This window comes from Trachypithecus francoisi, unplaced genomic scaffold (assembly GCF_009764315.1).
Source record: "Trachypithecus francoisi isolate TF-2019V2 unplaced genomic scaffold, Tfra_2.0 Lachesis_group6, whole genome shotgun sequence".
NCBI lineage: Eukaryota > Metazoa > Chordata > Mammalia > Primates > Cercopithecidae > Trachypithecus > Trachypithecus francoisi.
The window spans coordinates 6,578,088-6,602,417 of NW_022681471.1; the positions used below are offsets into that span (position 1 = coordinate 6,578,088).

General features: G+C 44.1%; 2 protein-coding genes across 2 annotated transcripts; both read right to left on the reverse strand.

Moving 5' to 3' along the window:
- Positions 1-3,222: 3,222 nt before the first annotated feature.
- LOC117077958 (sperm protein associated with the nucleus on the X chromosome N4) lies at positions 3,223-11,582 on the reverse strand. The gene is given in 4 exon segments (XM_033201506.1): positions 3,223-3,248; positions 3,251-3,388; positions 3,391-3,442; positions 11,434-11,582. Coding segments are annotated over 4 exon segments (294 nt in total). The 5' UTR covers positions 11,512-11,582.
- Positions 11,583-13,446: 1,864 nt separating this feature from the next.
- On the reverse strand, positions 13,447-23,085 carry LOC117078134 (sperm protein associated with the nucleus on the X chromosome N2-like). Its single transcript, XM_033201624.1, has 2 exons — positions 22,529-23,085; positions 13,447-13,866 (listed from the first exon to the last, which is right to left on the reverse strand). Exons 1-2 carry the CDS (start codon positions 22,601-22,603, stop codon positions 13,447-13,449), a joined length of 495 nt encoding a protein of 164 aa, XP_033057515.1. The 5' UTR covers positions 22,604-23,085.
- Positions 23,086-24,330: the final 1,245 nt, after the last annotated feature.

Genomic DNA, 24,330 nt, shown 5'->3' on the forward strand with positions numbered 1-24,330 from the left:
TCTCCCCAAGAAATTTATCTTCCAAGAAAAAGGAGAAGATAAGTATGTAGATAGAGAAAGTGTATGCTCTTATTAGAAGAAATGTTATGAGGTATTGTGAAGTGTGTAGGCTCTGGGTTCAGCATGACTGGTTCAAATCTTGGATTCTGACACTTTCTATGTGAACTTAGTCATTTATGTATCTAGTGTTTATCTCATTTTTTTTGAAGGGAAAAATGATAATTGCCTCATCAGGTTATATATGTTCTTAAAAAGAGTACCTTGAATGTGATAAGCACAATGTTATTGTTTCTTATAAAATTATCATTGACTATATTAATTTTGGAATGTTTATTAAGTACTCAGATGAATGCATAAACTAGTGAGCTTGGGCTTCAAGGAGAGATTTAAGGTAAAGATATAATTTGGTTGTCATATGCATATAGATGTCATTTAAAGCAATAAGAGCGCAGAAGGATAAAAGGGTATGTCTAAGGACTGAACTCTGGAGCACCCTAGCATTGAAAGATCTTAGAGATAAAGTCTGTCTTCAATATTCCCCAAATCGAGGTACAGATTCAATGTACTCCCAATCAAGATCCCACCTGCATCTTTTGCAAATATTGACAAGCTTATCTTAAAACCCATGTAAATTTAAAGGCCCTAGAACAGCCAAACCAATATTGTAAAAGAAAAGCAAAGTTGAATGACTCTCCCTTTCCTATTTCAAAACTTACCACAAAGCCATAGCATTCAAGAAAGCATGCTGCTTAGATACTTTTAAATGTACTAATTGATAGAATACAATTTAGAGAACAGGAATAAACTGATAAAGCTATGGCCAATTGAACATAGAAAAGGATGTCACAATAATTCAATGAATTATATTTTTAACAAATGATGCTTGGACAACTGGACATCCACATGCAAATAAATGAATATAAATGCCAGAGGGTACTTGGGAATTATGGAAGTTCTATCTAGAACAGAAAAATGTTTACCAGTGATTGGTGAACCAAAGGAAAAGAGATGTAATAGGGCTTCTCATACTCCCTGATTCAGAGTGAGGATCTATGAGATTTTTCTGTAGAAATCAAGGGCCATGTCCTATTATGTTAGGCTTTTTCCAAGATGGACACCTGTAGTGACAACAGATTTTGGAAGAGAAATTGTGGATGTTAGAATATGCCTAGGTCCTGAAGACAATGTTAGAATGTTAGAAAAGAGCCGGAAGAAAGATTTTCATTATCCCTTCTTTTGGTTACCATCCATCTGCTCTTTAACATCCTTCCTCCACTTAAAAAGAAAAGATCTTGGCATTTTCCAGAACATGGATGGACCAGGAGGACATCACACTTAGTTAAATCATCCAGACAGAAAGAAAAAGATTATATGACCTCATACGTAGACTATGTAAATAAGGGGTTCAATAGACAGAGGTAGAGAATGAAACATTGGGGATTGGAGAAGAAATGGGGAGATGTAAGTCAAAGGATACAAAATATCAGATATGTAGGATGAACAAGTATAGTGATCTAATGTACAGGGAGACTAAAGCTAATGAATTATATCACTAATTTTTTTTAAATAAGTAGATTTTAGCTGCTATGTCACACACTTAAAAAAGTGAGAAGAGAGATATGCTAATCATTTTCACCATTGTAACCATTTTACTTTATATATATGTGTATGTATATATCCCATAATAACATGTTGTAAACCTCAAATATACAAAATAAAATTTCTTTAAAACATTAAAAATCCATCACATTTCTATATACTAACATTGAACATGTGGAAATCAAAATTAAACACATGACACTATTTATAGTCACTCAAAAGAAAATGTAATACTAAGGTAGCAATAAACAAAACATGGACCAGAAGGTGGGTACAAATATTAAAAATCCAAATATCTTTCTTAAATTTATATAATATAAAAATATATCCGACAAGGGAGGAACGGATTAGACATACATAGATGCATCTTAAATATAGGCCTGAGTGAAACATTAAATATTGACAATGGATATATACATTGAAAACAAGTGTCCACAAACGATAAGTATATTGACAGTCATACAAAGAAAAGGATATACATCAAATGCATTACAATGATTGCCCATGAAGACAAGTATATTGACAGTCATACAAAGAAAAGGATATACATCAAATGCATTACAATGATTGCCCATGAAGACAAGAGGAATAAAACTGGGCCATGGAAATAAAGGAGAGTGAATGAGTGAATAAACAGGAGATTGTCTTGAGCCGTTAACTCAAGGAATGCAACTCAGCCCTCTACATTGATGCCAAAACCACTCTAAACCACTCTACTGTATTTCCACCAATAAAAACGATATTTTATTTTAGGGGAAGAATTTTTTTTTTTTTTTTGAGACAGAGTCTCGCTCTGTCACCCAGGCTGGAGTGCAGTGGTGCGATCTCGGCTCACTGCAAGCTCTGCCTCTAGGGGAAGAATTCTTAATCATTGACATTCTATAGAAATGCTGGTGTATGGAAGTGGTAATAAAAATACCAGCTTTTACTTGAATTCTTGTATTGAAATTCTCTGTAGACAATGCTTCTGTTTGTTGCTTACAGTAGACACAGGCCACTCCCAGTGCCCCACACTTGGTAGGTGACTGCTCCACCTAGAGTTTCTTATCAAGTGCCCTGGTATTGGGACCATGTCCTCCAAACACCGTTATTTTATTGTGTATGGCATGCTCTCTTACTTTCTGTAGGGTGAGGTTCTTGGTCCTTTTGAGGACCTTCAGCTGCTCACAGCATTGGGTGAGTTACAAAACACACCGCTCTGAGGTATGTGGCCTGAAGGTGGTGATTTTGATGTCTTCATTTTGGAAAGAGTGTCACTGTCACCTACATACAATACAGATCTTTTTATGTGCTCTTCTAAATATGCACATGCTCCAAGGAACACCAGATCCTTTTCTTCCTCCCCTGTGAGATAAAATTTTAAGAAGAAAATCTGTCTCCAGGAATCAGTCTCCCCTGCCCAGTCCTTATTTACAATGTCTGCCTAACCTGTGGATCTGTCTGCCAGTGCTACAGGATCTCATATCCCTCCGTTCTCAAATGCCTGTCTTTTCCCTTCCCTTCCTCCCCACCATTAGAAAAAAAGGCAGAGGTATACACAGTCATCAGCTGCTCAAACTGATTTTATTGTAATCATTGCCATCAGTGGCAATGATTTGTCCAATTTGGTTTCTCTATGTTGGACTAATTCTCCCCACCCTCCTGTGGAGACCTGCAGCTATGTCTCGGTCTCCTTTCTCTTTGATTGGATCAGTGGAGTTCTTGGTGGGCTCTTTATTCTCCAGTTGATTTGAATTTCTTTTCTTATTCTTCCTGTAGTAAAACAGTAATGTTGGATATTTTGCTTTACTGTCTCTTTCAAACTCTGTTCAGGGGCTGAGGCTCTGACCAGATGCTTCTTCTTCTGGTAAAAAAAAAAAAAAAAAAAAAAAAAACAAAAACAGGGAGAGGCCAGAAAGGCATTATTTTGGGTGAAGAGGGTACAGAATAGATAGCAAGGGGGGTTTTATAAGAAGAAATTCAGGTTGAGGAAGGGGCTTGTGTCTGAGAAGAACAAGGTGGAATCATAGGGTAGGGATCTATGGGGAAGAAGAGGAGCATGGGTAGGGTCATCTGTGTTACTCCAAACTGCACGATTTTGTAAGCTCCCTGCTATTTCACAGACCTTGGTAAAAGTGAAACATTCCGTAGGGGTTCAGGCTGTGAGAAACATCCTGCCTAACCACTTGACTACAAGATGGACAAAGGCCCAACTAAGAAACATTCCTATCATATCTTGCTGGGCAAAGGTCCAAGAAACACCACAATGACATCCTACAGGAAAAAGGGTCAAACCACCTGATCAAAAGAAGAATATCTTAATATCCTGCCAGGCAGCATCCCATACTGCCCAGCTCCCTCCCACCATACCTGTAAGTACCCCAGCCTGTAAGTGGTAGTGGGCTGTGGCATTAAGCTGGTCCCCCACTTCTGTAGCTGTCAACAGTATACCTGTGTAGGTGTTTTAGTGGTCCCCTCTTTGTGTGTCTTTCTTTAACCCTTGCCTTCCTTTCAAAACGTAACATTTTGGTGCCAAAACCCGGGATGGGGATTGAGTTCTACCAGGTAAGTCTTCTTTTGCATCCTGGAAAGCAGCAATCAGCAAAAACTAGACCTGAACCTGCTTCCATATCCTGAGTGGACTACCTGTTTCCAGCCCAGTTCTCCTTATTGTCTCATCATCTCCAGTCCTGGGCTGACCTCTAGGTCCTGATCAAACTCACCGTCCTCTTTCTTCCTTCCCCTTTCTGGGTGGCTCCAGTAAGGATCACCCCCATTGCTGGACCTTACATCCAACACCAGTCTCCAGTTAGTGTGTGAATCTCCCTTTTCCTCCTTTCCAGATTTTTCTCTATTTCTGCTGGTTCTGCAGAAAATCCTAGCACTGGATTGGAGGTCTCCCTGGTCACCGGGTGACTACAGCCTGCCTTCTCAGGGGACGCCTTCAGAACACTTGCCATTCCAGCTGCTCTGGCCACCACGGGACTGTGAAGAGCTACCACAGCTCTTTGGTACATCCCAGCTCTCCTACATCCATTCTCCTGGGAGGAATTGGGTACTCACTTTTCTCCAGGGTATTCACTCCCCTTCTGGGTACTCACTCTTTTCTGGGATATTAACTCCCTTCTGAGGTACTCACTTCCCTTTGGGGTATTCACTACCCTCTGGAGATACTCATTCCCTTCAGACAACAAAACTTTCAACTTCCAAATTGAATATAATCTAAAAAGCTTTCTCTAATGCAATGGTAAAGGATTGAAAGCATTTTGCTTATCTCTGTTCATGGGTTGCTCTCTCTCTCTGTCAGTCTTGTTCACCTTTTCAAATCCTCCTCCTCAACTAAAAACCCACAAAAATGCCTCCTCCTCAGGACAAGCCTTTCTCCTCTAATTTCAACCTGGTAAACAAAACCCCTCTCTAGGTCCCCTCCCAACACCATTTCCTCCTTCTCCTTTGGCTCTGGCTCCTCCACCCACTTCCTATCACCCTCCATCTGCCCTTCGTTCTTCACCACAAACCAGGTCTCACACCCACCCCCTAGTGCTGACAACCAGGCACACACCCAAAGGCCTTCCAAAGCCCTTCCCCTGCAGGAGATTGTGAGGAACAAAGGCATAATCTGAGATCATGTTCCCATCTCTCTAGCGAACCTCTCCCATATCAAAAAGAGACTTGACTCCTTTTCCAAAGATCCCACCTCTTTCCACAAGGAATTTTTTTATGCCACTCAATCTTATGACCTTACCTGGAAAGAAATATATTTAATACTCTCCTCCACCCTCTCCCCAGAAGACAGGGAATGCATCTGGATGGCTGAATACACCTTGATGGCTGTCCAAGCCAATGCGAACACCCTCCACCAACAAGATGCTGCCCATAACCCAGTAGGGACCCTAGCTGTCCCCAGGACTTACCCCAGTTGGAATTATCAGGCAACTTCTGTAGACAGTCAGAAATAAGGCCATATGATATCATGCCTTGTAGCTGGCATAAATAAAGCTGCCCATGCTCTTTTCCTCTCCTGCCTTTCAAAGGCCATAAGTAAATATACCACCTAAAGCCCTAATACCAATAAGGGCAAAATCCACCTTCATTTACACTTTATCTCCCAGTCAGCCCCCAACATCCAAAAGAAACTTAAAAAACTAGAGGCTGGCCCTCAAACCTCCCAAAGACACGTAATCGAAGTGACATTTGAGGTCTTTAATAATAGAGAGGAAGAACTGAAAACCCCAAAATCCAAAAAGGACCAGACTAAATACCAAATGTTGGCAGCTGCCATTCAACAGGTTTCCCAACGCATACAGAAGTCTTCAATGTTGCAACAGTCATTGCTAGGAGTCTGTTATAAGTGCAGCCAACAGGGACACTGGGCAAAAGCCTGCCCTAATCCCAGGACACCCAGGAAACCTTGCCCCATCTGTGTTATCAAGGAACACTGAAAGTCATACTATGCTCAGCAAAACTTTTCATCCTGCTTCATAACCTCTAACTGAAGACTGACAGGGCCTGGAGCCGGCCCGCCACCCCACTCTCCGCCCCACACCACCATCACCACCTGAGAACCCAGGATAACACTGTCAGTCTCTAGTAAGCCCGTGTCTTTCCTATTGGATACAGTGGATAGTTATTCAGTTTTACCAGAATATTCTGGACCTCTCCTCAGTTCCTCTATCTCTATGGTGAGAGGTAATGAAATCCCCTCTAGGCACAAACAGACTGGTCCTTTATTATACAATCTATGCAACACCCCCGTTCACCCACACCTTCCTGGTTATCCCTCAGTGTCCTATCCCTATCTTGGGATGGGAAATGTTAAGTAAATTCCGGAACTCCATGCAATATGGCTCCTACAATTCTACTCCTTTTATTTTACTCTGCCACCCAAATGCTTCCCTCTCCTCCCCTTCATCTTCATTATCCACCCTGTTACTTACTGTTAATTCTAAAGTTTGGAACGTTTCTAAACCCACAATAGCCACACACAACATCCCAGGTAAAATAACCCTTCAAACTCCTCACTTTCCTTCATCAGTCTCAATATCCCCTTAACCCAGCTGGCCTCAGGGCCCTCAAGCCTGTTATCTGTAAAGTTTAACAAGCTCAAATTCTCAAGTCTGTCAACTTTCGCTACAACTATCCCTATCCTGGTTGTCCAAAAGACAGATGGGTCTCACCTCTTGGTCCAGGATCTTGGAGTTGTTAACCAGGTGATGGTACCAATTCATTAGGTGGTCCCCAACCCATATACTTTACTCTCCCATATTGCCCCATCGACCATACACTTCTCTGAATTGGATCTAAAAGATGCCTTTTTCACTATTCCCTTAAATCTGGTTTCCCAAAATATTTTTGCTTTCATGTAGTCAAATCCTAATACTCACACGTTCACCCAACTAACATGGACCATACTCCCACAGGGGTTCCAGGATAGCCCCCACCTATTCAGACAGGCCCTCACCAGGACCTAGCTGAACTTCCCCTTCCTTTTGGCACCCTCCTCCAATATGTCAATGACCTCCTTCTCTGTAGCCCCTCCCTTAACCTGTCAATACAACACACCACTAAGGTTTTAAACTTCTTCCATAATTGAGGATATTGGGTCTCACTCACAAAAGCTCAGGTAGCCCAAACCCAGGTTCCTTACCTTCAATTTCTCCTAACCTCTAATTCTTGGGCCATCCCAACCCAGTGAAATGAGCTAATTCAGGACATGCCCCTTCCCCACACCAAAAAGGACCTCTTCTCCTTCTTGAGCCTTGTGGATACTTCCAGCTGTGCATTCCCAACTTTGACTTGCTGGCCAAGCTGCTTTACACAGCCTCACATGGGCCCATCCTAAAACGCCTGAACCCAGCTTGCCCCATCAACTCCCACTTAAAAAAATAAATAAGTAAATAAATAAATAAAATAAATAAATAAATAAAAAATGCCCTTTTAAGGGCCCTGTCACTAGGACTGCCCAATCCCACCAACTCCTGTACTTTGTATGTATATTCTGACCAAGGCCTTGCTCTTGGACTACTCTGCCAAACATACAGCGATTGCCCCAGAAGCCATTGCACGCCTCTCAAAACAATTGGACTCTGTCATCCAAGGCTGGTTACTCTGACTAAAAATCTTGGATATGGCCACATTGCTGGCCTTAGAGGCACAGAAACTCCCTCTCAACCAACACATTACTGTTGCATCTTCCCATAACCTACAGGACCTCATAAACCATCAATCCCTTCTATCCCTCCCATCATCCCACTTACAGCAGGTACATACCTTACTCATAGCTAACCCTGTAATCACCTTCCAGAGATATAAAACTCTCAACTCAGCCACCCTCCTCCTTGTTAATATCTCTAACTCTAAGCTCTCTCACTGCTGCCTGGACCTCTTAAACTCCCTCTCCTCCGGCTTCCAACATATTTCAAAAGCTCTTTTGAGGGGAACACCTACATGGTTCATTAATGGAGCTCTTTAAGGGAGCCATGTCCAGCAGCTGTCCAAGTCATCATTGCCAAAAATGAACTCCTAGAATCCAATGCTCTCCCATTCCATACTACCTTTCAACAGGCAAAGCTAGTAGTCCTAACCCAGCATCTCACCCTAGCGAATGGAAGGAGAGTTAACAGTCAAACCAATTCCAAATATGCATGGCACATCCTACACTCTCACACCTTAATCTGGCAGGAAAGGGGTTTTCTAACTACAAAAGGAACCCCCATAAGAAATAGGAAACTTGCACACAAGCTGCTGGAGGTGGCTAAACTACCACTGAAGGCCACCATTATCCACTGAAAGGGACACCAAAAAGCTACTGATGCTGTAACAAAGGGAAACTTCTGAACACATTCAGCAACCTGGCAGACAGTCCTTAAAATTTCATCATTATTGTCCACTTTTCCCAGCATACAACCTGTATATACCCAGGAGGAATAAACCCCACTTGCCCAGGCTGGCACCATTCAGGAAAAAATGGTTCTACCTCAATGATAAAAGTGTCTTCTCAAGTATTAAAAACCTTCTGTACTTTTATATGTGCACAACCATTCCCATGCTTGTTACTGCCCCTACTCCGGCTTTTAAAAACTTATATACATTCTTCCACCATGGCTGCCCATCTGAAAGATATTACTAAGACATCTTCCCTTTGCACTTAAACTTCCCCTCAGGAAGCTATCAAATCATCTCCTTTCCACACACCAGGCCTGAGGACACACACCAGGGCAGGACTAGCAAATCAGCTTCACCACGTGCCTCCCAACAAATGATTCCTGTACCTTCTGATAATGGTAGATACATTCTTTGGATGGATAAAAGCTTTTCCTACAACCACCGAAAAGGCACACACCATCGCTTTTGTTCTCTTCACTCATATTATCCACAGGTTTAAACTCTCCTCTTGAATTCAGTCGGACAATGGGCCAACATTTGTTTCACAGGTTAACAAACAGCTGGCAAGGGCTCCAAACATTAAGTGGACCTTCCATATTCCTTACCTCCCCTAATCTTCAGGTAATTAAAAAAAAGAAAAAAAAAACCTAGTGGTTAAAATGCCCAGGCTTCACTTCTCCTGTTGGTCCTCATGCATTTATGAGCCATTTCCCCAAAGCCTCTCAGCCTAAGTCCTATTCCCCCCAGCCCAAAAGTCCATCCTCAGAACGCTCTTCCCTGTCCTACAACCAGGGAACTGGGTCTGAGTCGCAGACTCCTCCTTCTCCCCTCTGCAGCCTAAGTGGACGGATGCTCACCAGGTTATCCTAACTACTCCCACAGTGGCAAAGCTAACATCCTTTCCACACTGAATGCACCATTCCAAACTAAAAAGAGCACCAGATTCACATCTAGAAATTTCCTCACCCCCAAATTATTCTCTCTCCCTCACAGGACAAACCTCACTGCACTTAACAAGAATTTCAGAAGTTGCCAATCCAGAATGCCCTAGTCCATAACACTCTCTGTCGCCAATTTCCAATATTTTACCTCCTACTTTATTTCAGATCTTTCCTGGTTTCCCTTCCCCATGTCCCTGGATAGTCCTGCCAATTTCTCACACTAATGCAGGAGGTAAGACTGCAGGGCACCTTCCAAAATTTCACTCCTACTCAAATCTCCTTTTTCTCCTTTTGCCCTCTTTGTGGAATATTCTAAGTCCCCACCCCAAACCTCTAACAGTTGAGCCCCCTTCATCAGCCTCACACATTGCCTCTTAAATCAGTCACACTCCCGTCTTTCTTCCAACAGTTCAATTTGTTTGTCCACACAAATCCAGCAGTTCACAGCCCTTCCTTTCAAACTGTCCACATAAACCCGGTCCAAAATAAACCTACATCTCACCTACTCGGCCAACTCATTCCCCAAACCTGTTTATAATCTTGCTCGGCTAAACAGCTTTCCCCCCAATCCATCAAATCCGCCCACACAGTCATACACGGGGCTGTCACCCTCCTTCACCTCATAGCCTCTTAACTAAACATGATACAAGTCGGATTCCATAAAACACCTCTTACCAAACCCTCCCCTCTCTGACGGTGCCGCTCTCCATGTATCCAACTCAAGGGTGCTCTCTGGAAAAAATCCACAAACATTTCCCTCAACTGCAACCTGTATCCTTCTGCCCTAACAGGACCGCAATGACTGTGAGTTACAAAACCCCACTTATGTCCCTCTCTCCAAAAGCAGCCTTCACCTCCTCCCCCACCAGCATTTCCTATCAATCAAGCCCTCAGACGGGCTACCCTTGCTGGCAGCTATTCAACTTGGAAAAACATAAAAGTTAAAACAAAGGTTTGCGCACAATTCAACCCCCTCCTTCTCATGGCTTGCCACCATAACCTACAACTTTTGTCTGTCCACCCCCAGTGTCTTCTTCCTTTATGGCACAAACTCTTATCTTTGTCTACTTACCAATTGGTCAGGAACATGTACCCTGGTATTTCAGTCTAGACATTAACATTTTGCCTAACAAGCAGACCATCCAGGTTCCTTTAGTAGCTTCTGTCTCATCTTCCTCCACACACACTAAGCAGGCTCTACATCTCGTTCTAGTGTTAGCAGAACTAAACATCTCTGCTGCACTCAGCACTGGGATAGCAGGTGGCCCCTTTCTTAGGTCCCCTAATCTTTCTCCTCCTAATACTGCAATTGGCCCATGTATACTTATCCTCATATCCCGCTTTATCTCCCGAAGGATAAACTCCCTTGTCCAGGCAGCCACCCTGCAACACATTGAAACCATCCTTCTCCTCTGCCAAGTCCAGTACCAGTGCCTCCAGGAAAACAACTCTGAAGTCCAACACCCACTGCTTCAAAACCCAAACCCTGATTACAGCTCCCCTATTCAGCAGGAAGCAGCCATATAATCAACAACGCCCCTCTTCCTTTTATACTAAAGTAGAAGGCAAGAATGCGAGTCCAAACCACCATTTAGTAAGCCCCCTGCTATTTTGCAGACCTTGGGCAAAGGGAAACATTCCACGGGGGTTCTGGCCTTGAGAAAAATCCCACCTAACCGCCTGACCACAAGGTAGATAAAGGCCCAACTAAAGAAACATCCCCATCATATCTTGTTGGGCCTAAAGGTCCAAGCAACACCATGGTGACATCCCACCGGAGAAAGGGCCAAACTGCCTGATCATAACAACATCTTGTCAATATTCTGCCAGGCAGGAAGCCATACTGCCCAGGCCCCTCCCACCCATACCTACAAGCACCCCAGCCGGTAAGCAGCGGTGGGCTCTGGCATGAAGCTGCTCCCCCATTTCTGCCGGTGTCTGCAGTATACCCGTGTTGCTGTTTGACCCGCCCCCTATCTGAGTGTCTTTCTTTCACCCTCGCCTTCCCTTGAAAACCGAACAGTCTGACCTTGTCAACTTTTCTGTTGTTGGTTTCACAGGGGCTTTTCATTTTATTCTCTTTGGTGCTTGAAGTTGGCTCTTCCATGATGATGGTTGGTTGGAGAATTTCTATACTAGGCTCTTCTAGGGTGCAGACTTCCACAGCTGTATTGAAGCTTTCCAGTGGGCTGTCCCAGAGCTCTTGCCCACCCTGTATATATACCCACCTGAGAGCAAGGCAAAGCCACACCCTTGAGCTTTGTTTGATCATACAGGCAGCGTCCCAGCCAATGGCAGTCCACACTGCCACTGCCTAGGGTAGGGAAGGGGTGGGCTCCGCGATTTCAGACTGTTTTTTCTGACTCTTCAGCGCCTCCTTCAGTGATACAACCAGGTACTATGACAGTTCCCCTGATTTGGGTTCGTATGGAGGTGTTTCGTTCTGTGTGGATAGTTGTTAAATTTGTGTCCTTGCGAGGGGGCTGATCTGTGCGGCCTTCTATTCTGCTTTTCTTGCTCCACCTCTCTCACCTTATCTTTTTTTTCCCCTGAAATGCCTAGGGCCAAAGAGTGTTATCCTTTCTTACCATCCTAATATGAGAAATTATTTAATGTCTCGTGCTGGATGGAAATATTAGTTTGCAATGAGAAATACTTTCAATTGTACATATCAAAGAGTAAGAAAAAAAGCATTTGGATTTTTTGTTTTTACCTCGTGGTCCAACGACTTCAAAGAATATTCTTTTATTCCAAAGATGGTATTTGGGGTATTTTTTTCTGGAAATCAGTGCTAGGTATTTAGGGATTTGGTTGGAGAAAAGAAAACTGGTTTTTGTCTATTGATATTTAGTATGTTTTCCTTTTCCATGTTATCAATGACAATGTTATGACTTAGTAAACAACAATTACAAATAACTAAAATTATAATTGCTCCTGCATTTTTATTTATCTCCCTCATGTATCCTGAGAAGACCTTCTTTTTTCACCTAATTATCTCTCCAACATCCCCTGAACTCTCCACAGGTAGGCAATTCAAAGACAGAAACTAAAACCCCTTCGACGGGTGACTCCATGCTGAATGCCTGTGGTCTCTTTTCCTGCTAACCGATGTGTATCCACCAAGCAGTTTTCTTTTTCACTATAAATATTAGTTGTTTGACATTTTAAAAAGCATTGTAATCAAAATCTATAGTCTTAATTAAATGATGAATTTCTGGAAATTATAATGCAAAATGGAAGTGTTATAAAGCTGATAATAGACACATTCTCCTAAAAATGATCTCACTACATCACACCTAACCTTCTCACCACCTTGCAGTTCTCATTCCATGGAAAAAAGCTCCTTATACTTAGAGTGTTTTACTTTCCTTTTCCCAAGTGATGGCCATTTTGAATATTCACACTTTGCAGATATCAACACAATTCTAAAGCATACTTATCTTGATTAAAGACTGTTGAGGTCATTAAAACAGTAACATAAATATTTAAGATGCATTGAAAATTTTGTTTTAGAACTGGCTTTTCAATCACTTCATTATAAGCAATGCCTTCCTGCTGTTTATTTACTCCTACATCTACTATCTTCTTTTGTATTGTGCTTTGTATTTTACAGAACATTTACTCTTTATAAAGCATGTATTTCTAACCTTGGAAAATATAAAATGGAAAGGGGATGGGAATACCTTTGATATGTACATTCAGCAGAACAATGTGCTGCCAGGCACAGTTGCATGAACATATACACATCTCCACTTTCTGTTAGATAAAATTTTAAGCAGAAAATTTTCTTTAGGAATCAGTTATCCCCCAGGACTTATGTACAATGTCTGGCTAACTGTCAACCTGTGGGTCTGTCCACCAACCCTACAGGACCTCATATCCCTCCCTTCTCAAATGCCTACTTCTTCCCTTCCCTTCCTCCCTCCCCACCATCAGAAAACAGGCAGAGATATACACAGCCATCAACTTCTCAAACTTGGTTTTATTGTAATCATTGCCATTGGTGGCAAGAATTTGTCTAATTTGGTTTCTCCATGTTTGACTAGTCCTCCTCAGCCTCCATTGAAGATTCTTCAGAAGAGTCTGGGTCTTCGTCCTCCATTGAATATCCGTCAGAAGAGTCTGGGTCTTCGTCCTCCATTGAATATTCTTCAGAGGAGTCTAGGTCTTCATCCTCTTGTGAAGATCCTTCACATGACTCGAGATCTTCATCCTCCTCTGAATATCGTTCAGCTGACTCTAGCTCTTCATCCTCATCTGAAGAATCTGATGACTCTACGCCTTCATCCTCCTCCTCTTGGACTGGATTGATGGAGTTCTCTCGGGACTGGTCATTCTCCAGTTGATTTGAATATATTTTCTTAACCTTCCTGTAGCAAAACACTACTGTTGTATATTCTGATGTTTTCATCTTTTTCAAACTCGGTTCAGGGGCTAAGTCCCTGTTTGGTGTCTCCTGCATCTGTTAAGAAAACAGGGAGAGGCCAGAAAGACATTATTTTGGGTGAATAGGATAGAGACTGGATAGCAAGGGGGGCTTTATGAGAAGGAATGCAGGTTGAGGAAGGGGTTTGTGCCAGAGAAGAACAAGGTGGAATCATAGAGTAGGGATCTATGGGGAAGAAGAAAAGGAGCATGGGTAGGGTCGCCTTTTAGTCCAAACTGTACCATTTTGTAAGCTCCCTGCTATTTTGCAGACCTTGGTCAAAGTGAAACATTCCATGGGGGTTCAGGCCGGGAGAAACATCCTGCTTAACCACCTGACCACAAGGAGGACAAAGGCTCAACTAAAGAAACATCCCTATCATATCTTGCTTGGCAAAGTTCTAAGGAACACCACAATGATATTCCACCAGAAAAAGGGCCAAACCACCTGATCATAAGAACATCTTATCAATATCCTGCCAGGCAGCATCCCATACTGCCCAGCTCCCTCCCACTCATACCTGTAAGGACCTCAGGCTGTAAGCAGCGGTGGGATCTGGCATGAAGCTGGTCCCCCGTTTCCACAGGTGTCTGCAATATTCCTGTGCTGTTGTTTGAGCTGCCCCCTCTCCATGTGCCTCTCTGTGTGTCTTTCTTTCATCTCTACCTTCTCTTCAAAACCTAACATTTTGGTGTCAAAACCTGGAATGGTGATTGGGTTCTAATGGGTAAGTTTTCTTTTGCAACTGGGAAAGCAGCAAGCAGCACAAACCAGACTGGGGCCTGCTTCCAGATCCTGAGTGATCTCCCTGTTCCTAGTCCGGTTCCCCTTATTCTCTAGTCTTCTCCAGACCTGGGATAACCTCCAGATATTGATCAAACTCTCCACCGTTTTTTCCCCCTTCCTTCCCCTTTCTGGGCAGCTGCAACAAGGATCACCCCCATTGCTGGACATCACATCCAACACTGGGCTTCAATTAGTGAATGAGTCTCCCTCTTCCTCTTTTCTGGATTCCTCTCTATTTCTGCCAGTTCTCCAAAAAAAAATCAAGTGCTGGGTGAGAGGTCTTCCCAGTCACCAGGTGACCGCAGCCTCCCTTCTCAGGGGACAGCCTCAGAACGTTTGCCACTCTGGCCCCTCTGGCCTCTGGGGAGCATAAATAGTACCGGGCTGCCCCTACCCTCCAGGTCCCTTCTTCCAGGTGGAATCGACTACTTACTTTCCTCTGGGGTATTCACTTCTCTCTGGAGTACTCGCTCCCCGCTGGGGTATTCACTGCCTTCCAGGGTACTCACTGTCCTCAGGGGTATTCACTCCCATCCAGAGTATACACTCCCCTCTTCCATAAAACAGAACATTCAACTTCCAAATTCAACATAATCTAAAAAACTTTCTCCAGCACAATGGTAAATAATCTGAAGTGCTTTGCTTATCTCTCTTCACCGCTCACTCTCCCTCTCTGCCAATCTTGTTCACCTTTTCAAATCTTCCTCCTCAAGGAGAAACCCCCCAAAATGCCTCCTCCTCTAGACAAGTCTTCCTCCTCTGAATTTCAACTTGGCCAACACACCCTTTCCTCTGCCTCCTGCCCACTATCATTCCCTCCACCTTCTCCTTGGATCCAGCTCCTCCACCCCCCTTACTGTAGCCCTCCATCCCCCTTCCTTCTCCACCTCAAACCAGGTCTCACGCCCAACCCTCTTTTGCCGAAAACCGGGCACATGTCCAAAGGTCTACCAAAGTCCTTCTCTTGCAGGAGGTCACGAGGGCTGAAGGCATAATCTGAATTCAAGTTCCCTTCTCTCTAGCTGACTTCTCCCATAGTGAAAAGAGACTTAGCTCCTCTTCAATGGATCCTACTTCCTTCCACAAGGAATTTCTGTACTTCTCTAAATCTTATGGCCTTACCTGCCATGACATATATGTCATCTTCTCCTCTACCCTCACCTTGGAGGACAGGGAACACATCTTTATTGGCACCCAGGCCCATGAGAACACCCTCCACCAACAAGATGCTTCTCATAACCCAATAGGAACCCTAGCTGTCCCCAGAACTGACCCCAATTGGAATTTTCAGGCAATTTCCATAGACAGACAGAAACCAGGCCATATGATATCATGCCTTCTAGCTGGCATAAATAAAGTCACCCCTGCTCTTTTCCTCTCCCACCTTTCAAAGGTCACAACTAGATATACCACCTTAAGCCCTAATAACAATAAGGGCAAAATCGACCTCCATTTACAATTTATCTCCCAGTCAGCCCCAGACATTTGAAAAAAACTTTAAAAACTGGGGGATGGCCCTCAAACCTCCCAAAGAGACTTAATCAAAGTGGCCTTTAAGGTCTTTAAGAATAGAGAGGAAGAACTAAAAACCCCAAACCTAAAAAAGGACCAGGCTAAATACCACATGCTGATAGCTGTCACTCAACAGGGTTCCCAAGGCATACAGAATTCCTCAACTTGGCAACGGTCAACTCCAGGAGCCTGTTGTAAGTGCGTCCAACATGGACCCTGGGAAAAAGTCTGGCCTAATCCCAGGACACTCTGGAAACCTTGACCCATCTGTGGTATCAAGTAACACTGGAAGTCAGACTGTGCTCAGTGAAACTCTTCATCCTGCTTCACCACCTGTACCTGAAGTCTGATGGGGCCTGGAGTCCACCGCCCCCACTGCCATCACCACCACAGAACCCAGGGTAATGCTATCAGTCTCTGGTAAGCCCACGTCTTTCCTATTGGATACTCAATAGGACAACTAGTTACTCAGTTTTACCAGAATATTCTGGACCCTTTTTTAGTTCTTCGATCTCTATTGTGAGAATCAGTGGAATCGCCTCTAGGCACACACAGACTGGTCCTTTAATTAATTAATTAATTAGTTAGTTAATTAATTAATTTATTTTGAGACAGAGTTTCACTCTGTTGCCCAGGCTGGAGTGCAGTGGTGCGATCTCCGCTCACTGCTAACTCTGCCTCCCAGGTTCACGCCATTCTCCTGCCTCAGCCTCCCAAGTAGCTGGAACTGCAGGCACCTGCCACCATGCCTGGCTAATTTTTTTTTTTTTTTTTTTTTTTTTGAGGCGGAGTCTCGCTCTGTCGCCCAGACTGGAGTGCAGTGGCACAATCTCGGCTCACTGCAAGCTCCGCCTCCCGGGTTCCCGCCTTTCTCCTGCCTCAGCCTCCCGAGTAGCTGGGACTACAGGCGCCCGCCACCTCGCCCGGCTAGTTTTTTGTATTTTTAGTAGAGACGGGGTTTCACCGTGTTAGCCAGGATGGTCTCGATCTCCTGACCTCGTGATCCGCCCGTCTCGGCCTCCCAAAGTGCTGGGATTACAGGTGTGAGCCACCGCGCCCAGCCCCCAGACTGGTCCTTTATTATACAACCTATTCAACACCCCCCTTCACCCACTGTTTCCTGGTTATCCCTCAGTCCCCTACACGTATCTGGGGGTGGGACGTATTAAGTCAATCCCAGGTCTCCATGCAATGTGGCTCCTACAATTCTACCCCTTTTATTTTACTCTGACACCCAAATGCTTCCCTCTTCCCCTACTCATCTTCATTATCTACCCTGTTACCTTCTGTTAATTCTGAAGTTTGGAATGTTTCTAAACCCACAATAGCCACACATCACATCCCAGTTAAAATAACTCTTCCAAACCCCTCCATTTTCCTTCATCAGTCTTAACATATCCTTAATCCAGCCTTGCTCAGGGGCCTAAAACCTATTATCTGTAAATTTTACGAGCTCAAATTCTCAAGCCTGTCAACTCTCACCACAACACCCCTTTTCTGGCTTTCCAAAAGACAGACAAGACTTACTCCTTTGTCCAGGATCTCCAAGTTGTTAACCAGGCAGTGCTACCAATCCACCTGGTGGTCTGCAACCCATATACTCTACTCTCCCATATTCCTACATCTACCACACACTCCTCTGTGTTGGAGCTAAAAGATGCCTATTTCACTATTCCCTTAAACCCAGCTTACCAAGTCTCTTTGTTTTAACTTAGTCAAATCCTAGTACTCACATGTCCACCCAACTAACATGGATTATACTCCCACAGGGGTTCCAGGATAGCCCCCACCTATTCAGACAGGCCCTCATCAAGGACCTAGCTGAACTTCCTCTTTTTCCTAGTGCCCCCCTCCGATACGTCAATGACCTCCTTCTCTGTAGCCCCTTCCTTAACCTGTCCATTCAACACACCACTCAGGTTTTAAACTTCCTCCATCATTGAGGATATTGGGCCTAACCCACAAAATCTCAGGTAGCACAAACATGAGTTTGTCCTAACCCCTAATTCTGGAACCATCCCAACCCAATGAAAGGAGCTAATTTGGGACATGCCCCTTCCCCACACAAAAAAAGGACCTCCCCTCCTTCTTGGGCCTTGTGGGATACTTCTGGCTGTGAATTCCCAACATTGACTTGCTGGCCAAGGCGCTCTACATAGCCTCTCATGGGCTCATCCTAAAACCCCCAAACCCAGCTTACCCCATCAATTCCCACAAAAACAAAACTAAACTAAACTACACTAAAAAATGCCCTTTTAATTGTCCTGGCACTGGGACTGCCCAATCCCAAGCCCTGTACTTTGTATGTATATTCCGACCAAGGCCTTGCTCTTGGACTACTCTGCCAAACATATGGCGACGCCACACAAGCCATTGCACATCTCTCAAAACAACTGAGCTCTGTCATCCAAGGCTGGTCACTCAGACTAAAAATCTCGGGTGTGACCACATCGCTGGCCTTAGAGGCACAGAAACTCCCTCCCTACCAACACATTACTATTGCATCTTCCCATTACCTGCAGGACCCCATAAACTATCAATTTCTTCTATCCCTCCCACCATCCCGCTTTCAGCAGGTACACGCCTTATTCATAGGTAACCATCTAATCACCTTCCAGAGATATAAAACTCTCAACTCGGCCACCTTCCTTCCTGTAAACACTTCCGGCTCTAAGCTCTCTCTCTCCTGTCTGAACCTCTTAGACTCCCTCTCCTCCCCCTTCCAGCACATTTCAGATGCCCATTTGCAGGGAACACACACACGGTTAATGAATGGAAGCTCTTTGAGGCAGCCATGTCCAGCAGCTGGCTATGTCATCATTGCTGGAAATAAACTCCTAGAATCCAGTGCTCTCCCACCCCATGCTACCTCTCAACAGGCAAAGCTAGTTGCCCTAACCAGGGCCCTCACCCTAGCGAAGGCAAAGAGGGTCAACATTTACACCAATTCCAAATACACTCTCATGCCTTAATCTGTCAGGAACAGGGTTTCCTAACTGCAAAAGGAACCCCCATAAGAAATGGCAAACTTACACATAAGCTGCTGGAGGTGGATAAACTACCTCTGATGGCCACCATTATCCATTGCAAGGGGCGCCGAAAGTCTAAAGATGCCATACTCAAGAAAAACCTTTCAACAAATTCTGCAGCCTGGCAGGCAGCCTTTAAAACCCCATCGTTATTGCTCATTTTCCCCAGCATACACCCTGTATATACCCAGGAGGAACAAACCCCACTTGCCCCAGCTGGTGTCATTCAGGAAAAAATGGTTCGATCTCAGTGATAAAAGTGTCTTGCCCAAGTTGAAAAAACCTTCTGTACTTTTATATGTGCACAACCATTTCCATGCTGGTTACTGCCCCTACTCCAGCTTTTAAAAACTTATATATGTTCTTCCACCATAGCTGCCCATCTCAAAAATATTACTAAGGCATGTTCCCTTTGCACTCGAACTTCCCCTCAGGAAGCTATCAAACCACCTCCATCCAACACGCAAGGCCTGAGGACACTTACCAGGGCAGGACTAGCAAGTCAACATCACTCACATGCCCCCCATAAAATGATTCCTATACCTTCTGACAATAGGCGATACATTCTCTGGATGGATAAAAGTTTTTCCTATCACCACCAAAAAGGCACACACCATCGCTTCTGTTCTCTCCACCCATATTATCCACCAGTTTAAACTCCCCTCTTGCATCCAGTCAGACAGTGGGCCAATTTGTTTCACAGTTTAACCAACAGCTGATAAAGGCTCTAAACATTAAATGGGCTTTGCATATTCCTTACCACCCGGAATCTTCAGGAAAAATTTTATTAAAAACAACAACTAACCAAACTCTCCCTAAAGGTTAAAATGGCCTGGACTTCACTTCCCCCACTGTTCCTCATGCGTTTATGAGTCATTTCCCAAAAGCCCCTCAGCTTAAGCCCATTTAAACTCATGTACAAATGCCCCTTGATCCTCCAGAATCTCCCTGTATTTTCTCCCCCTTCTATATGGAATGCTTGGCTGGCGTTACACCTCACCCAACATCTAATAAGACAGTCTGCAAATGCTTACTGACCCAGCCTAAACGTCCATCCTGAAAACACTCCTCCCTGTCCCTATAACCAGGGGACTGGGTCTGAATCACAGATTCCTCCTCCTCCCCTCTCCAACTTAAGTGGATGAGTCCTCACCAGGTTATCCTAACTACTCTGACTGGGGCAAAGCGAACATCTTTTCCACACAGAATGCACCATTGCAAACTAAAAAGAGCACCAGATCCACATGTAGAAATTTGTTCCCCCCCAAATTATTCTCCTTCCCTCACAGGACCAGCCTCACTGTACTTAACAAGAATTCCAGAAGTTGCCAACCCTTAGTCCATAACACTCTCCGTCTCCAATTTCCAATTTTTTTTCTCCTACTTGATTTCAGACCTTTCCTGGTTTCCCTTCCCCATGTCCCTGAATAGTCGTGCCAATTTCTCACACTAATGCAGGAGGTATGACTGCAGGGCACCTCCCAAGCTGTCAACTCCTACTCAAATCTCCTCTTTCTCCTTTGTCCTCTTTGTCTGTGGGATATTCTGAGTGCCCACCCTGAATGTCTAACAATTGAGCCCCCTTCATCAGCCTCACACATTGCCCGTTAAATCACTCACACTTCCCTTTTACTTCCAACTGTTAAACTTGTTTGTCCACACAAATCCAGTAGTTCACAGCCCTTCCTGTCAACCTGGCCACATAAACCTGGTCCAAAATAAACCTGCATCTCACCCAATTGACCAATTCATTCCCCAAACCTGTTTATAATCTTGCTAGGCTAAACACCTTTCCCCCAATCCATCCAATCCACCCACACAGTCACACACAGGGCTGTCACCCTCCTACGCCTCATAGCCTCTTAACTAAACATGATACAAGTCGGATTCCATGAAACACCTCTTACTAACCCCTCCACACCTCTTACTAACCCCTCCCACACCTCTTACCAACCCCTCCCACACCTCTTACCAACCCCTCCCACACCTCTTACTAACCCCTCCCACACCTCTTACCAACCCCTCCCACACCTCTTACTAACCCCTCCCACACCTCTTACCAACCCCTCCCACACCTCTTACCAACCCCTCCCCTCTCCCCCGGAGCCACTCTTCGTGTATCCAACCCAAGGGCACTCCCTGGAAAACATGCACAAATAATTCCCTCAGCTGCAACCTGTATCCTTCTGCCCTGTCGGGACCACAGTGGCTATTAGTTATAAAAACCCACTTCCCCCTCTCTCTCCAAAACCAAACAGCCTTCACCTCCTCCACCAGCACCATTTCCTATCAGGCCCTCAGACGGGCTACCCTTGCTGGCAGCTATTCAACTTGGAAAAATTTAAAAGTTAAAACAAAGGGTTTGTGCAGAATTCAACCCCCTCCTTCTCATGGCTTGCCACCATAACCTACAACTTTTATTAACCGCCATAACCTACAACTTTTTTGCTAATCTAAACATTAACATTTTGCCTAACAAGCAGACCATCCAGGTTCTTTTAGTAGCTTCTGTCTCATCTTCCTCCACACACACTAAGCAGGCTCTACATCTCATTCTAGTGTTAGCAGAACTAAACATCTCTGCTGCACTCAACACTGAGATAGCAGGTGGCCCCTTTCCTAGGGCCGTTAATCTTTCTCCTCCTGATACTACAATTGGCCCATATATACTCACCTTCATGTCCCGCTTTATCTCCCGAAGGATAAACTCCCTTGTCCAGGCAGCCACCCAGCAACACATGGATACCATCCTTCTCCTCTGCCAAGTCCAGTACCAGTGCCTCCAGGAAAACAACTCTCAAGTCCAACACCCACTGCTTCAAAACCCAAACCCTGATTACAGCTCCCCTATTCAGCAGGAAACAGCCAGATAATCAACAACGCCCCTCTTCCTTTTATACTAAAGTAGAAGGCAAGCATGTGAGTCCAAACCACCATTTAGTAAGCCCCCTGCTATTTTGCAGACCTTGGTCAAAGTGAAACTTCCATGGGGGTTCAGGCCGGGAGAAAAATCTTGCCTACTCATCGTAACACAAGGCGGACAAAGGCCCAACTAAAGAAACTTTCCTATCGTATCTTGCTGGCAAAGTTCCAAGAAACACCACAATGACATCCCACTGGAAAAAGGGCCGAACAGCCTGATCATAAAACCATCTTATCCATATCCTGCCAGGCAGGAAGCCATCCTGCCCAGGCCCCTCCCACCCATACCTACAGGCACCCCAGCCGGGAAGCAGCAGTGGGCTCTGGCATGAAGCGGGCCCCCCGCTGCCACAGGTGTCTGCCATATTCCTGTGTTGCTGTTCGAGCCACCCCCTCTCAGTGTGTCTTTCTTTCACCCTCGCCTTCCCTTCAAAACCTAACAGTCTTACCTCATCATTTTCGTTGTTGGATTCACAGGAGCGCTTTCTCTTCTTCCCGTTGGTGCTTGAAGTTGACTGTCCCATGATCGGGGTTGGTTGTAGAATGTCTCTAGTAGGCTCTTGTAGAGTCCAGACTTCCACAGCTATATTGAAGCTTCCCAGGGGGCTGTCCCAGAGCTCTTGCCCTCCCTATATATACCCTCCTGGTGACAAGGCAAAGCCACGCCCTTGAGCTTTGTTTGATCATACAGGCAGCGTCCCAGCCAATGGCAGTCCCAGGGTGGCTTTGACATCACAAAGCACCACTGCAGCCCCCTCCCTGGGCTTGCGAGGGAGGGGAAAGGGGTGTAGAGGAAACCAAATGCTGTTGTTTTTTCAGCATCCCCTGAAGATGATGCATCCCAAACGGATCTGCTGCCGCTCCTCATTTCTCCATGTTTAATGTTCATGGCTCACATGGAAGCGAGAGGATGGTTCCTTCAAGCCCTTCCCCACAGCCATTCCTATGAAGTGATTCATTCTTTTGTCTTCCAGCCCTCACCATGCCCTAGTATTTTAGATGTCTCACCTCAAATCCCTCCAAGCTAGTGTGGCTACATTTAGTTATTGGTGGAGATGTGAATTATCCTACTTCCCTCCTACAGTTCCTTCATATTCACCTTGAAGACCATTAACTTTCAGGTTTCTGCCAGGCAAATTTCAATCCATGTTCTTTTTTCCAATGTCCATGTGGTCCTCTTAAGTTTTCTATTTCTAGTCTGAAATCATGGCCTTCAGTCTGCCAGAACTTCAGTGAATAAACATTCTTACTGGGTATCCTAGTCTTGTTTCAACTCAGGGGTGTGTGTTCATAGCCAATGTAGTCTCCCAACATGGATTTTACCAGTGTGTAGGGTTGGGGGAGGAGTGGGTATACATATACTGCAAGTTGTTCTGAGTGTTTACATGCAGAATACTATCTAACACCAACATGTGCACCAGTGTGGGCATTGTTAAATTTTGTAATGGAGATTGTGTCCAGTGCAAAAGAAAAAATAAAAGGCATTTAGTGTGGAAGGGGAGAAGTAAAATTATCCTTCGTCAAAGACTACATGAGAGCCTGTGTAGAAAAATCAATCTAAAAAAAAAAAAAAGGCTTCTACAATCATTGAGATTAGCAAGATTGCAGGATAGGAAATCAACACACAAATCAATTGTATGTTTATATGTTAGAAGTTATATATTAGAAGTTTATATATTAGAATAGTCAGTGTTTCAGCCAATGGTAGTCCTAGGGTGGACTGGTAGTTAATTTCAACAACCGCAGTTTGAAATTAAGAACAGTGCAATTTAAAATATCACAAAAAAAGTAAAGGCTTAAGGATAAATCTGAACAAAAATGTAAATGACTTACTTGTACAGTTAAAACTACAAAAATTGCAATGATAAATTAATAACATAAGGAAAAATCGAGATGTATGCTCTGATTTTCAGTTAGAAGATTCAATATTGTAAGATGTCAGTTATTTCCAAATTCATCTGTAGATTCAACTCAAACCTAATAAAAATTCTAAAAAGGTTTCTTAATAGAAATTTACAGGATAATTATAATATTCGTATGGAAATGTAATGGGCCTAGAACAGCCAAAAGAAAAGTGTTGAATCTTAAAAAGCTCTGGATTGCATCACTGTCAATGTTCTAGTTTTGATAGTGTAACGTGGTAGTGTACTGAAGATTTTACCATTGGGAGAGGCTGGTTGAAGGATACATAAGGTCTCTATGTACACATCTTTGAAACTTCTTGAGAACTTAAAATTGTTTCAAAATAAAA

What these genes read in the sequence shown, in the direction of transcription:
- LOC117078134 (XM_033201624.1), bottom strand. Translation starts at nt 22,603, where the DNA reads ATGGGACAGTCAACTTCAAGCACCAACGGGAAGAAGAGAAAGCGCTCC. An exon ending in CCAACAACGAAAATGATGAG is followed by an intron (nt 13,867 to 22,528) that starts GTAAGACTGTTA and finishes TTTTCTTAACAG; the next exon opens with ATGCAGGAGACACCAAACAG.